Source organism: Podarcis vaucheri (assembly GCF_965113315.1).
Source record: "Podarcis vaucheri genome assembly, chromosome: 13".
Classification (NCBI taxonomy): Eukaryota; Metazoa; Chordata; class Lepidosauria; order Squamata; family Lacertidae; genus Podarcis; species Podarcis vaucheri.
In genome coordinates this window covers 46,504,450-46,520,299 of record NC_138751.1, presented here as the reverse complement: position 1 = coordinate 46,520,299, position 15,850 = coordinate 46,504,450, and the positions used below count along the sequence as shown (strand labels likewise).

The 15,850-nt window shown below is 45.8% G+C and overlaps 1 protein-coding gene across 4 annotated transcripts in view; it reads left to right on the top strand.

The window, feature by feature from the left end:
• Positions 1-14,456, top strand: part of KCNH6 (potassium voltage-gated channel subfamily H member 6) — a 125,366-nt gene extending 110,910 nt beyond the window's left edge. For 2 of the 4 annotated variants that reach the window (XM_082194716.1, XM_082194717.1), the window contains exons 12-16: positions 772-871; positions 3,179-3,466; positions 7,398-7,578; positions 10,507-10,696; positions 12,474-14,456. In XM_082194716.1, coding sequence (XP_082050842.1) covers positions 772-871; positions 3,179-3,466; positions 7,398-7,578; positions 10,507-10,696; positions 12,474-12,758 — 1,044 coding nt within the window. In that variant the 3' untranslated portion in view covers positions 12,759-14,456. The remainder of the gene's footprint in view (positions 1-771; positions 872-3,178; positions 3,467-7,397; positions 7,579-10,506; positions 10,697-12,473) is intronic. The other 2 variants (XM_082194719.1, XM_082194718.1) reach the window with 1 other exon arrangement.
• The last annotated feature ends 1,394 nt before the right edge of the window (positions 14,457-15,850 follow it).

The following is a 15,850-nucleotide window of genomic DNA, read 5'->3' as shown; positions in this document are numbered from 1 at the left end:
AGAATGAAGTGAGGGGTATGAAGCAAGATGTAGGGAAACCATGATCCTCCAAGTGTCCCTATTTTCCAGGGACAGTCCTGGATTTACAGAAGCCATCCCAGTTTCTGACTGATCCCGGCATGTCCCGCTTTTCCTTAGGGTGTCCCTATTTTTTACCTGAGAAATGTTGGAGGGTATGGAGTTATGCGACCCAAGGAGATAAGTAATTATGCAACCTTTAGAAGACACCTGAAAGGGATCCGGGTGGCGCTGTGGGTTAAACCACAGAGCCTAGGACGTGCTGATCAGAAGGTCGGCGGTTTGAATCCCCGCGATGGGGTGAGCTCCCGTTGCTCGGTCCCTCTCCTGCCAACCTAGCAGTTCGAAAGCACACCAGTGCAAGTAGATAAATAGGTACCACTCCGGCGGGAAGGTAAACGGCGTTTCCGTGTGCTGCTCTGGTTCGCTAGAAGTGGCTTAGTCATGCTGGCCACATGACCCGGAAGCTGTACGCCGGCTCCCTCGGCCAATAAAGCGAGATGAGTGCCGCAACCCCAGAGTCGGTCACAACTGGACCTAATGGTCAGGGGCCTCTTTACCTTTTAGAAAACACCTGGAGGCAGCCTTGTATAGTTTTACTATGATTTATATATGTTGGAAGCCACCCAGAGTGGCTAGGGCAACTCCGTCAGATGGGCAGGGTATGATGATGATGATGATGATGGAATAGGACATCCCTATTTCCATCGGAGAAATGCTGGAGGGTTTGTGACTATTACTTTTCTCTCTCAGGCAGACAGTGTTCCTCGGTCCCCCCTCAGTGAGGAATATGCATGCAACTATCGTCGAGCCCGGCGCCGTAAGCATTCCCTCTGCAAAGCGAACAAAATAGGTGAGCCAATCTCTCAGGAAACATTACAGGATTGCTCCGTTCAGAGTGGAGCAAGGGAGCGAGGAAGATGGAAGGCCCATTGCTGCCACCTCTTGACCGTTCCCATTACTAAAACTCAAGAGATGTTGCCCTGAGCCTGTTCAAAGGTTCGTCTAGTGCCGTCGCCTCTGATAGTGGCAGGACAGTTGCTCTGGGAAAGTTAACAGTGCAGGTCAAGATGGAGTTGGGTTCTACCTCTGCTGTTCCTTCCTCTAATAATAATAATAATAATAATAATAATTTTATTTATATCCCGCCCTCCCCAGCCAAAGCCGGGCTCAGGGCGGCTAACAACAATAAAACAGTACAAAAGTACAGCACAAACAACACTCTAAAATCATTCATTATAAAATTAATTAATTCAAGCCACTGGCAACCATTGGGCCAGAGCTCCGCGAAGATTGCCGAGGGAGGGAGTCAGGCTGTGCCCTGGCCAAAGGCCTGGTGGAACAGCTCTGTCTTGCAGGCCCTGCGGAAAGATGTCAAGTCCCGCAGGGCCCGGGTCTCTTGTGACAGAGCGTTCCACCAGATCGGAGCCACAGCCGAAAAAGCCCTGGCTCTAGTTGAGGCCAGCCTAACTTCTCTGTGGCCTGGGACCTTCAAGATGTTTTTATTTGAAGACCATAAGTTTCTCTGTGGGACATACCAGGAGAGGCGGTCCCGTAGGTACGAGGGTCCTAGGCCGTATAGGGCTTTAAAGGTTAAAACCAGCACCTTAAACCTGATCCTGTACTCCACTGGGAGCCAGTGCAGCTGGTATAGCACCGGGTGAATGTGATCTCGCAGCGAAGACCCCGTAAGGAGTCTCGCTGCAGCATTCTGCACCCGCTGGAGTTTCTGGGTCAGTCTCTAGAGATCAAAAGTATGTGCCTCTTAACATGGAGAGCCACACAGCTTTCTTGGCTGCTGATAAACCCATACGAGCTTATCTGACTCACTTTAAAGGTTTCTTATATCTGTGCCCATCACAGCAATTCTCTCCACAGGCCTTGTGAGGTTGGGTTTTTTTGTGTTTTTTTTTTTTTTTTTGAAATGTGATGGTTAGAGGAGGAGAAAGTCAGGGAGGGGGAGAAATATACCTTTAGGAGCCAGGCAAAAATGTTCCTTTTTAACCAGGCCTTTTGTTGATTTGATTGACATCCTATGCCCTTTTAGAATGTGGCTCTTTCTTGGAGGGGAGGGGTATTACTGGATTGTTGTTTTTATTTTGATTATATATATTGTGGTTTTTATGTTGATCTAAACCCTGAGACTTCTGGGTTTAGGGCAGTATATAAATTCATTAAATAATCATCATAACTCAGTTCAGCACACAGGTAAAGCCAAACCTATCAAATTTGCACCTGCTGAAACAACGTGCAAAGAGAAACACAGCTACCTTTCAAAATTCACATTTACCCTTGTGACCCTGTTGTTCAACCAAACAGTATTTACCAAAAAAATGCATACATTAGGTTGAAGTGTGCATGAAAATGAAGATATTGGCGAAAATAACATACAGTGGTACCTCGGGTTACATACACTTCAGGTTATAGACTCCGCTAACCCAGAAATAGTACCTCAGGTTAAGAACTTTGCTTCCGGATGAGAACAGAAGTCGTGCTCCAGCAGCGCGTCAGCAGCAGGAGACTCCATTAGCTAAAGTGGTGCTTCAGGTTAAGAACAGTTTCAGGTTAAGTACGGACCTCCAGAATGAATTAAGTGCTTAACCTGAGGTACCACTGTACACAGATGCATTATATTAGGGGAAATCGCTTACAGAAATGTGCACTTTAGTCAAAGCTGTCCCGTTAGGAGAAATTAGCACTAAAGCGCTAATGGATTTTCATGAGGTGTTCTTCATTTTTTTTTTCTGCTGTAAAAAGTGGAGAACTGTATTTAATATAGGGGAAGTGAGGAAGTGGACTTGACGTGAGCATTTTGTTGCTGTATAGACTCTGCAAGCAGCTAGGTCACAGCCATTGGCTCCCCATATTAAGCTTACCTGCATTCTTTGCTGCCTCTTTGAGAGCCAGTGTGGTGTAGTGGTTAAGAGTGGTAGTCTCGTAATCTTGGGAACCGGGTTCGCGTCCCCGCTCCTCCACATGCAGCTGCTGGGTGACCTTGGGCCAGTCACACTTCTGTAAAGTCTCTCAGCCTCATTCACCTCACAGAGTGTTTGTTGTGGAGGAGGAAGGGAAAGGAGAATGTTAGCCGCTTTGAGACTCCTTAAAGGGAGTGAAAGGCGGGATATCAAATCCAAACTCTTCTTCTTCTTCTTCTCTGCAGACTCGGATAACTTGGACGCAGGCATCTCAGATCCTGAGCAGTACCACGCGTACTCGGAGCTCACACAGTTGCAGCGTCCGCACAGCAAGGACCATTGGGATGATATGTGCAGCACTACGACACCCTGCTCCCAGACCAGTGAAGAGGAGGCCAAGATGCCTAGCCCCACGAAGAACGAATCTTTCACAAACGGTGAAAAGGCCAAATACGCCCCAGCTGTGGTAAACCTGGTCCCTGATGCCATTGACGTGGACAAACTGGTGACTGATGACAGCCTGTCCTATGCAGGTACGGGTAACTGGGGGCTCCAGTTGGGTAAATTATAGTAAGATAATCTGCTTGGCCTGAATTACATGATTATCTGATAGTCTGCCTCAAAAGTCCTGCCCTGTTTGTTTGCCTGCTGCGGGAATGGATATGGGATCGTGCCAGCAGGGCACGATGCCACAGAGGATTACTGTTGTACCGCTGAGTGTTAATTAGACATTCCTGCTGCTTTCCATCTGTGAGAGGCTGATGAAATATAATTTTAGGCTCAAAAACATTAAGCTTAAGAGAAGGGTTAAGGAGCTTACAGATTCACTGATAGGCCAGAAATCCTGGAAATTGTAATTTAAGGTGCCCTCTGACGATGCGGCTTGATGGTCATTGCCCTACAGCAGTGGTTCTCAAAGGGAGAGGGCGGCTAATGCGGCCAGAAGATTCAAGGGCAATCAAAGAAACGTTTAAACATTTCAGTGTAGTAAAGGTAAAGGACCCCTGGATGGTTAAGGCCAGTCAGAGGCAACTATGGGGTGCGGTGCTCATCTCACTTCAGCCGGCGTTTGTCCGCAGACAGCTTTCCAGGTCATGTGGCCAGCATGACTCAACCGCTTCTGGCGCAACAGGACACTGTGATGGAAACCAGCACATACAGAAATGTCATTTACCTTCCCACTGCAGCGGTACCTATTTATCTACTCGCACTGGTGTGCTTTTGAACTGTTAGGTTGGCAGGAGATGGGACAGTGCAACAGGAGCTCACACTGCCACACAGATTCGAACCACCGACCTTCTGATCAGCAAGCCCAAGAGGCTCAGAGGTTTAGACCACAGCGCCACCTGCTTTCCTAGTGCAGTTAGGATATACAACCATAAACAGTATCCATGGCTCTTTTCATTGGCTATTCTACAGTTCTCCATGACATATTGTTGTGAACAGGGATTTTCAACTCGTGACAAATATGAAAGATCAGAAAACAGAAAGGCTTCTTTGAGTTGAGTTGAGGCGATGAGAGTTTGTTTGTTTGTTTGTTTCAAATTAGACCTAATATAAATGAGATTACCAGGCAAAAGCAAGCTCACACCTCCCTTTGGGTTTGTATACGTACCTACGTTACATACCATATTTTTCAACCCATAGGACGCACCGCCCCATAAGATGCACCTAGTTTTTTTTGGGGGGGGGGGAATAAAGAAAAAAAATTATCCCCCCCCCCCAGGCACGGGGCTGGCGCGGGAGAAGCCCGAGCTTCCCCCGACCCCAGAACAGGCTGCTGCCTGCAAGCCTTGCGAGCCCGGCGGGAGCTCCCGCCTGGCGCACAAGGCTTGCGGACACTTTCCCGAAGCACGGGGAGTCCTCCGGTGGGCACCCCGTGCTTTGGGATACAGGCTGCCGCCCCAAGCCTTGTGCGCCCGGCGGGACCTCCCACCGGGCGCGGGAGGCTTACGGAAACCTTCCCAAAGCACGGGGCGTCCTCCGGAGGGCGCCCCGTGCTGCAGCCTGCTGCCCGCAAGCCTTGCGAGCCCGCGGGAACTCCCACCGGGCTTGCAAGGCTTGCGGATAGCTTCCTGAAGCCTGAAGAGCGAGAGGGGTCGGTGCGCACCGATGCCTCTCGCTCTCCAGGCTTCAGCGAAAGCCTGCATTCACCCCATAGGACGCACACACATTTCCCCTTCATTTCTGGAGGGGGAAAAGTGCGTCCTATAGGGCGAAAAATACGGTATGTAAGAGGCTCGTTTATCATTATATTTTGGGAATGATTCATGTTCTTATGTAGCTGCCTTTGGATGTCCCGTGGTTATATTATAAAGTAGTTGTGTTCTGTGTTCTAAATCAAGCACTGCTAGGAGTTGTTCCATTTTTGTTTTCCGATATATTTCTGATCAATTTTTTTAAAAAGTGGTGTGGTGTGAGCAAATTTTTATTCTGGAAGCGTAGCCCAGAGAAGAAAGTTTGAGAAAGGCTGCCCTACAAGGTCCTGTGCTTCAACATTCCTCCAACCTGCAAAAGAAGAGTTTTGCAGCTCAACCACCAATGGAAAGTGTGGGCATGTGGAAGTTGAGTTCTTGAAGAGCACAGAAGGAGAGACAGCCTTGTGTGGCTGATGTAATCGGAGCCTATGCATGTGGACTTCTCATTTAAGTCCCTCTGAGTTTAATGGGATTTATGACCCCGTGACCAGGTGAACTCCCGTTGCTCGGTCCGTGCTCCTGCCAACCTAGCAGTTCAAAAGCACGAAGTGCAAGTAAATAAATAGGTACCACTCCGGTGGGAAGGTAAATGGCGTTTCCGTGTACTGCTCTGGTTCACCAGAAGCGGCTTAGTCATGCTGGCCACATAACCCAGAAAAACTGTCTGTGGACAAATGGCAGCTCCCTCGGCCTGTAAAGTGAGATGAGCGCCACAACCCCAGAGTCATCCACGACTGGACCTAACAGTCAGGGGTACCTTTACCTTTACCTAAATACACATAAGTCTTAAACTACTCTCTGAAAAGGAAATTAATTCAATTACACGATTGCTCTTTTGGAGGCAGTGGGGCAGGTAAGTAATTTTAGACACTGGGCTTAATGGTCTCAGGCAGGAGTCAGCAAACTTTTTCAGCAGGGAGCCAGTCCACTGTCCCTCAGACCTTGTGGGGGACCGGACTATATTTTAAGGGGGGGAAATGAACCAATTCCTATGCCCCACAAATAATCCAGAGATACATTTTAAATAAAAGTACACATTCTACTCATGTAAAAACACGCTGATTCCCGGACCATCCGCAGGCCAGATTTAGAAGACGATTGAGCTGACCCCGGCCCTCAGGCCTTAGTTTGCCTACCCATAGTCTCAGGGAATCACCCCTTTTAGATGGCCATGTATATTGCCTCAGCTGGAAAGCGCACAATTCACATTTCTCTTCTTCCTCACTCATTGCTCTTTCATGCTTTCCAACTGTTTCTATTGCTTCTTCAAACCTGATTTATATATTTTTTAAAGAATATGTACAATTCTGCATTTTTCTTGCTTCAATCATAGCACCGTCACGACTGCAGGAATAAAATGGCGTTTGCTTCTTAGGCCAAACACACTAACTTGGGAATAAGTTCAATTGGTCTATTTTTAAAGTAAAAATATTTGTTTAGTGTGATTGTGCCACCTCAGATGCTGGTGTGAGGCCTGCTTACCACTGTTTCCATCATCACTGTTGTCTGGGCAGTCATTCCCACTTTGACCCCGACTATTACCTTCACTAAATAATAATAATAATATCATTATTATTATTATTATTTATTATTTATACCCCGCCCATCTGGCTGAGTTTCCCCAGCCACTCTGGGCGGCTCCCAATCAAGTATTAAAAACAATACAGCGTTAAATATTAAAAACTTCCCTGAACAGGGCTGCCTACAGATGTCTTTTAAAGATAGGATAGCTACTTATTTCCTTCACATCTGAAGGGAGGGTGTTCCACAGGGTGGGCGCCACTACCGAGAAGGCCCTCTGTCTGGTTCCCTGTAACCTCACTTCTCACAATGAGGGAACCGCCAGAAGGCCCTCGGCACTGGATCTCAGTGTCCGGGCTGAACGATGGGGGTGGAGACGCTCCTTCAGGTATACAGGACCGAGGCCGTTTAGGGTTTTAAAGGTCAGCACCAACACTTTGAATTGTGCTCGGAAATGTACTGGGATAAATTAATATAAATTCTCTTTGCCAGGTTCATACCAATAGGACACTGTCTTGATTTTACAATAACGTTTTATAATGTGCAATGCATGGTCTTACTGCTTCTGTCTGTTTTACGGTATCTTTGTATTTTAACTTGTAAGTTGCTTTAAAAAAATATTAAACAAATAAATTTAACAAACAGTAATAATAATTATTATCAGGTGTTATAATGGTAGTTGGCTGAAAACCCCAGCTGACTAAGACAGGCGCTTATTTCATCCTTCTCCTTTTCTGTCCCTCAGCAACACCACTGGATGTCTCCAACCTGTTCACATTCTGGGAAGACAAGAGGCCTAATTCCCTTACGGAGCCTCTCCAGCACATGTCATTGGTTCACAGCCCTTTGGACATGCCTCCCAACTCTGATGACAGACCGCGGCAGATTGAATCCAAGCTGGAGTGCCTGCAGGCACAGCTTGGCAGGTAAACGCCATTGCTTGGAGGTTCCAATAGGGCATGAATTCTATGAAGAACCCCAAGTTGCAGGAACTTAAATAAAACTGCAAGGTAGATGGTGTGTTCCAACCTCCTATCTAAAGCCAATTACAGTCATACCTCGGGTTTAAGATGCTTCAGGCTGCGCATTTTCGGATTACGGACGTACCAAAACCCGGAAGCACCGGAAAAGGTTACTTCTGGGTTTAGGCGCTCGTGCAGACGCAGCACTCCAGGTTGCGAACGTGTCTCCCACACGGATCACGTTCGCAACCTGAGTGTCCACTATACCACAGTGTTCATGAGACCAGGGCCCTGCAGGATCTGATTTCTTTCTGCAGGGCCTGTAAGAAATGGCCTGTAAGTGCCATTGCCTTCCGTTAAGAGTTTGGGTGTAATCCTTGACGCCTCCCTTTCCATGGAGGCGCAAGTTACAGCAACAGCCAAGGCGACATTTTTCCACCTTCGCCACATCAAGCAGTTGGTCCCTTACCTTTCCCACCCCGACCTGGCCACAGTGATCCATGCGACAGTCATCTCCAGGCTTGACTACTGTAATTCGCTCTATGCGGGGCTGCCCTTGAAGCTGTCCCAGAAACTCCAGCGGGTACAGAATGCTGCAGTGAGGCTCCTCACGGGGTCTCTGCCATGGGAGCATATTCATCCAGTGCTTTACAAGTTGCACTGGCTCCCGGTGGAGTACAGGGTCAGATTTAAGGTGCTGCTTTTGACCTTTAAAGCCCTTCACGGCCTAGGACCCTCGTACCTACGGGACCGCCTCTCCCAGTATGCCCCACGGAGAGCCTCAAGGTCCATAAATAACAACACCCTAGTGGTCCCAGGCCCTAAGGAAGTTAGATTGGCTTCAACCAGAGCCAGGGCCTTTTCAGCACTGGCCCCAACTTGGTGGAACGCTCTGTCTCATGAGACCAGGGCCCTGCAGGATCTGATTTCTTTCCGCAGGGCCTGTAAGACAGAGTTGTTCCGCCTGGCCTTTGGCTTGGAGCCAATTTGATTCCCTCCCCCCCATTTTCTTTTTTCTTTTCCTTCTCCTGCAATGAGGCTACATTTTAATATTTTAATGTTCCATTATTTTAATGTTGTATTTTATTTTTGTTTTTAAGTTGTAATCATTCATCTTGTTTTTATTATTGCTTGTAAGCCGCTCTGAGCCCGGCCTTGGCTGGGGAGGGCGGGGTAAAAATAAAAATTATTTATTATTATTATTATTATTATTATAAGACAGAGTTGTTCTGCCTGGCCTTTGGCTTGGAGCCAATTTGATTCCCTCCCCCTCTTTCTTTTTTCTTTTCCTTTCTCCTCCTGCGACGAGACTGCATTTTAACATTTAATGTTTCAATATTTTAATGTTGTATTTTAATTTTGTTTTTAAGTTGTATTCATTCAACTTATTTTTATTATTGCTTGTTAGCCGCCCTGAGCCTGGTCTTGGCTGGGGAGGGCGGGGTATAAATAAAAATTATTATTATTATATTATTATATTATTATTATCATCACCTGTTCCTAAAGCATCCGTGATACAGTCACCTGTACTCAGAGATCTACACTGATTGCCAATCTGCTACCGGGCGACGTTCAAAGTGTTAGTACATAAAGCCCTTGACAACTTGGGTCCATGTGCAACAGAATACTCATTCTACATTTTTAAGAGCTTGATCATTTAGTGTGGCAGTGCCTCCTACACTTTGGAACTCTCTGCTTATTGAGATCAAGCAGGCACTTGCATTGCACTTTGTTCAGCACCTTGTAAAAATATTTTAGTCTTTTAACTTTTGTATGTTTTAAAATAGGGTTGTGGATTTTTCTAGATTTTACCGTTTTATCCTTTGCAGACCGCTTTGAGTTTTGTTTTTATTTTATTTATTACAATCAAGCAGTACAGTGGTACCTCTACTTACATTCACCTCTGGATATGTATCCTTCGGGATATGTTCGTGGCAAACCCAGAAGTATTTTTCCAGGTTTTGCTGTGCGCCATGCGCAGAAGCCGCACCTCCGGATACACACATCTTGGGATCCAACCGGAGCTCCGGAATGGATCCTGTGCACAACCGGAGGTGCCACTGTATATAAATTATATCAAATGAATAAAAATAACTTTTTCTTGCAAACTTCAAAGGCAGGGACGTTTCCTCAGATATCTTACTCTGTTTCTGAGTCACTTATTCTGAATCGCAGTCATGGCTTCCCCCAGAATATCCTGGGAAGTATAGTTTGTTAGCTATATATAGCACATGAGTTTGCGAACTGCAGCTGCGAGGGGTTTTCGAATCAGGGAAGTGCACTTTGCTGCTTCAGAATAATAATAATAATAATAATTTATTATTTATACCCCGCCCATCTGCCTGAGTTTCCCCAGCCACTCTGGGCGGCTTCCAACCAAGTGTTAAAAACTATACAGCATTAAACATTAAAAACTTCCCTAAACAGGGCTGCCTTCAGATGTCTTTTAAAAAGAAGATAGCTGAATATTTCCTTCACATCTGAAGGGAGGGCATTCCACAGGGTGGGCGCCACTACCGAGAAGGCCCTCTGTCTGGTTCCCTGTAACCTCACTTCTCGCAATGAGGGAACTGCCAGAAGGCCCTCGGAGCTGGATCTCAGAAAGGCTACAAGTTTCTGGCACCCATGTTATATGCTACTCATCCAAGCTGACTCTACTTATATGAACAGTATGTGGCCCAAGTTACTGGGCGAACCAGCTTCTGGTAATCTGAAATAAAACCCTTTTTTAAAAAAATAGCCCTCGGTGTCGCACAGATTCACCCTGCTGGTTATGTCAGGGACTAACACCTTGCTCAAACTAGACTTAGGCAGTCTTTGGGATAGTCTCTCACACACCTTCCTCGCTTGCTCAGTGTGCTTCAGGCTAAAATGTCATGATCTCTCTTGTAGGCTGGAGTCCAGGATGTCTTCTGACCTGAACCTCATCCTGCAGCTGCTGCAGCGACAGCTGTCTCAAGTGCCACCTGCATATAGCACTATCTCGCCATCCTCCCACAACCTGGCTTTGTATAGCATGAGCATGAGGAGCATGGAACCTGAAACTCCACTAGGAGAAGAGGAACTGACTCCCACAAAGGAGGTGAGTTGCAGGAATCAAAGTCCTTCATTTGCAGTGAGGCTGGTGAGAGAAAGCGCCTGGCTTCAAAGCCAGGCCGGAAAAGTACAGTGGTACCTCAGGTTACAGGCGCTTCAGGTTACAGGCGCTTCAGGTTACAGACTCCGCTAACCCAGAAAAAGTACCTCGGGTTAAGAACTTTGCTTGAGGATGAGAACAGAAATCGCGCAGCAGCGGGAGGCCCCATTAGCTAAAGTGGTGCTTCAGGTTAAGAACGGTTTTAGGTTAAGAACGGACCTCCAGAACGAATTAAGTACAGTGGTGCCTCGCAAGACGAAAAGAATCCGTTCTGTGATTCTCTTCGTCTAGCGGTTTTTTCGTCTTGCGAAGCAAGCCCATTGACGGATTAGCGCTATTAGCGGCTTTTCTGCTGATCGGATCAGCGGATAAGCGGCTTAGAAAAAGGGGGGAAAGGGGGAAAAAAGCAGGAACTCGCAAGACATTGTCGTCTTGCGAAGCAAGCCCATAGGAGATTCATTTTGCGAAGCACCTCCAAAACGTAAAACTCTTTCGTCTAGCGGGTTTTCCGTCTTGCGAGGCATTCGTCTTGCGGGGCACCACTGTACGTAACCAGAGGTACCTCTGTATTTGGGGGTACATCACGGGGGATGGAAGGACCAAGCTAGTACATCAGTGTGCATGGAACTAAGGGACTACATTAGGGGTCGGCAGACTATGGCTCGGGGCCCGGATGCGGCCCACCAGGCTCGTAAATCCGGCCCGTGGACGCTGCCGCCTGCTTGGTCAGTCCCCAAGCTAAACCAGTACAGCACAGAGGCCTCGGCATGTGGGGACTGACTTCTGCGGTGCTAGCACAGCTTTGGATTAGCTGGAGGAAGCCACAAGGTCTGAGGAACAGTGGACCAGCCCCCAGCCCCCCGAAAAAGTTTGTGGACCCCTGGACTACATATACTGCAGCAAAGAACTTTAAATTCTGTAGGGGGTGGGACTTGTGGAAAAGTAGGTGTGTGTGTTCAGTTATCTAAAGAAAACAGAGGCAAATGTTGTACTGTGCTCTTCAAAATATACCCCTTGCTGTGTAAACAAGGAGATCTGATAGACTAGTGAAAGTTTTGTATTGAACTTGCCTCCTTGCTACTAAGCAATTAGTGTTTCTTGTGTATCGTGCTTCTATGCGTATTTCTGCAGTCAAGAGTAAGGGTGGAAAGATCTGTCAGTTTCGGTTCTCAGAGTTTCTCATTTTTCCAGTCTTAAATTCAGATTACCACATTTCTGCGGCAATTTGCGAACCCCCCAAATAATTCTCGTGGAAATTCTTAAGCATTTCAGTGCAAATGTCTCTCATTTTTGTATGCAGTTTTTTAAGTAATGTACACATTTTGCAAGCAGTATCTCCTAATACATTTTGTACATAATTCTCACAAATATATGCATTTTAAGGCACATTTTCCTCTAATATATGAATTTCTGTTGAAACCAGATGGGAAAACTGCATTGGAATAAGTTGGATGAGTGTGAACTTTTAAGGGTGGCGATATATTTTGGTTCTCGTATTGTTTTGGAAAGTCAGCGTTTGATAAATTTGTCTCTAAATGTGAACTGAATCCACTTTCTCCCCCCTTCCCAAGCCACTCATGAGGCGTGTAACCCCCCCCCCTTTTTCCCCCAACTGCAACTTGAAATTCTCATATTCCTACAGGGGGACTTTGAGCAAACCCAAACACATGCCACTAGCTGGTGAAGGAGTTTTAACCTTGTTCCCTTTCCCCTCCCTCACCAGACTCCGAGCGACTCAGAAATCGAGAAGCTGCAGCTGAAATCCAGGGACTCGTTGTCAAGTGGTGTACACCTGACTGTGGCTTCTGACGAGACCATGACAATCAGCTCTGAGCAGGAGCATTGCTCACAGACCCTGCCAAACCTAGAGCCTCACCGGAGGGCACCGGGCAACCAGGGACTTTTCCAAGGATCCCGTTTCCCTTCCCTTCCTGAGCACCTTGAGGCAACTTCCGAGCACTTGGACATTCAGAGACACCTCTCTGACCCTTTGCTTCCTGGGAGTTAGGAATCCAGTTGAGCCCAAAGCCAAGTCAAGAGGACCCTGAACTGAGAAGTTGCTTTAGCTGTTTTTAATTGTTGCACTTGGAGGACAGTACTCATGGCTCAAGGTGATGAGACTTGTTGCCATTCCCTGTCCTCTCTGAAACGGGGGCAGTTTAATAGTGGGTTGGCTTCCAAGGTGATTGATTTCAGAAATGGTACTCCATAGAGTAGACTTCAGGTGCATATTTCTCTTACCCCACCCGACTCCAAGAAGAATGGCTGGTTGAGCTTTTCCTCCACATCCCCAATCTTGCATCTGTTAACTGTTGGGGTCTGCCTCTGTCAGTGTTTGAATGGGAACTATTTACATTGAATGGTAACTAGTATGGCGGGACACTGGAGCACTTCCATAATGTAATAAAGTAATAATAGGAAATTTTGTCTGGAGGAAGACGAGGAAACTGCTAAGAACTTAACCTTCTCTTGGGTTGTAGGAGACCAAGAATGATTGTGTCTTTCTTTGATACTTACAACTCGTGTCTAAAGATTCTAGTCATTGTGCAGGAGGACCCTGTGAAGTAAGGAAGGAAGAGTAAAATGATGCTGCAACTTTGTACATGGGAATATAACGAACCATTTAATGATCTGCCCTAGTGCATATTGAGGGCAACTTCATATATTACATTTCTCTTGCATGGACATAAATCTCTGTTGAGAAAAAAAGGAGAGTGTACACCTTGACAGATGAAGTGCAGGATAAAAGGGGGAAATGTGTAGCACAATTTCATACGGGGCTGCCAACAAGATTTTGGGCTTGCTGTTTGTACTCAGGCTCGCTTCTGAAGGATGCAGTCCCTGGCCTTCTGACAGCCCCTATGAGCCCTGTCCCAAATTCTACAGCCAACCCCAACATATTAATATGTTGTCTGTAGCCCTGATTGTATTTGTTTACTCAGAGCTATGTTTTGCAGAATCTGGTGGGGCTTACTCCCAGAAAAAAGCATGCATAAAACTGCACCTTCATTGAATGAAAGTAGCTGGTAAAGTCAGGTCTAGAACTCTAGACCAACACAACAAACACATTTGGGACTGAGTTAACGGGGTGAATTGTCTCATGTGTTGCCTACCAATTTGTAAGGGAGGGCTGAGTGACACTATTCTAACAAACTGGGGTGGAGGGAACCTGTTCTGAAAATATATTTCCCAGACTTTTGCAACATTCCAGATTTACCTGGCGTTGGAAAACATTCCAGGAACAGCCAGTTTTGTGGTTAGCACATCAACTTAGCGTAAAAGGTTATTCTGGACAGTACCTTGCCGTTCTTTGCGCGAGCCACTATGCAAAATGCAGGTATGTGCAAGTGAGCTGTAATTTTTTTTTGTACAGCTCTGCAAGGCTGGTTTAAGCACAACTTCAGAAAAGCCTGGAAAGAAGGAAACAAACCAAACAGATCACTTTTTGTATGTGTGTATTCGCCTTTCCCAATTGAATCCCCATACCATAGCATTGCATAGAATCATTGTAACTGACCCCTCAAACCCACCTCATTTTCACCCCTCAGTTAGATGCTGCAATGGCCCTAGGCCACCTATCCAAAATAACATATTAATCTCCCAGTGAGAGTAGCAGGAAAAAAAATAATAACTGTGAGCATTTTCTTTTTTTTTCTCAGGAGTGTTAGTGTACACTTTGTTAATAAAGATTATTTTGACACCTACTCTGGCCTGATGGCTCTCTACGTCTTGGCTCTGTAGGTGGGGGCAAACACTGAGAAGGGTTGGTGTTTTTTCTTAAGAGAAGGGGAAGACCAAAGCAGAATTGTGTCCTGTAGTTTCCTGCTGAAATCCTGTAGTTTTTCACACCACAAACGTCCCAGGGTGGTGGTTTTGTCTCATTTTTGTTGTGCTCCAGTATAAATCCACCACTGATGTGCTGTTATTGCATCAGTGACATGCTGAAGAACACAACCATTAAAAGCCCTCGTTAGTGGAGCATGATGCTTCTGCAAGTGGTGGGCTTTGGTTCAGACAATTTAAATATAGTGGTACCTTGGTTTTCAAACGTAATCCATTCCGGAAGACCGTTCCAAGTTCTGAAATGTTCGAAAACCAAAAACTGAATACGGAAAACTCAATACAGAAGCTGTGTGGCATGTTCGACTTCTGGGGCATGTTCAAAAACCGAAGCATTTACGGCATTCGAAAACCAAAATGTTCATCAATGGAGACGTTCAAAAACCGAGGTACCACTGTAGTTTTACTTTTATTGTGAATATCAGGAAGGAATGCTTCTGTGGAAACCTTTATTTACCTTCAAGGCCCATATAAAAATGAGCTTCCTGAAAAAGAGATCCAACATCAGCCATTACCCAAACTAAATTCTGTCTGGCAATGTCATCCATTTTACTACCAAAGCTCTGCCAAATAAAGCATTTCAGTCTTACCCCAGCAGATCAGGATCCACTTCATTCCAGTCCAAGGATGTCAATGGTGTTTATAACAGAAATGTGTTTATAACAGAAAGCTTTATAATTTTTTCTGCAGGATTTTAAAGCACTGTTAACCATTAAGGCTCAGACTATGGCTGTGTGAGATGATGATGATGATATTAATAATAGTTTATAATGTATACCCCAGCCACTCTGGGCAGCTCCCAATAGAATATTAAAAAAACAATAAAACAACATGATGAAACATGTTTGGAGGTGGGGTACAGTATCTGAGTGGGGGGAAGGGCTATAAGTTTTATAGCAGTAGTGCTGGGAAAGGGGGTGATTAACATTTTCCAGATGGACCATTTTTATGGATTCACAGCTATTTCTTTCAGAAGTGGAAAGCAGAGATCCCATAGGTGGGAAAGCAGATGGAGAGAAATCTCCCTGCAAGGTAAAGGCTGCAATCAGCTATTCAATATTCTTCCTAAACTAAGGTTTTCAGATGTCCCCGTTTCCCGGGGACAGTCCCTGGATTTACAAATCAGCCCCCATACAAAATCCATTGAAGTTGAAAAGTGTCCCTGGATTAATTGAAAAAAATGTGGTAACCTTATCCTAAACAGCATTTCACATAAAAAAAAAAATCAATCAAGAGACTAAATAATACTACTAAATAATA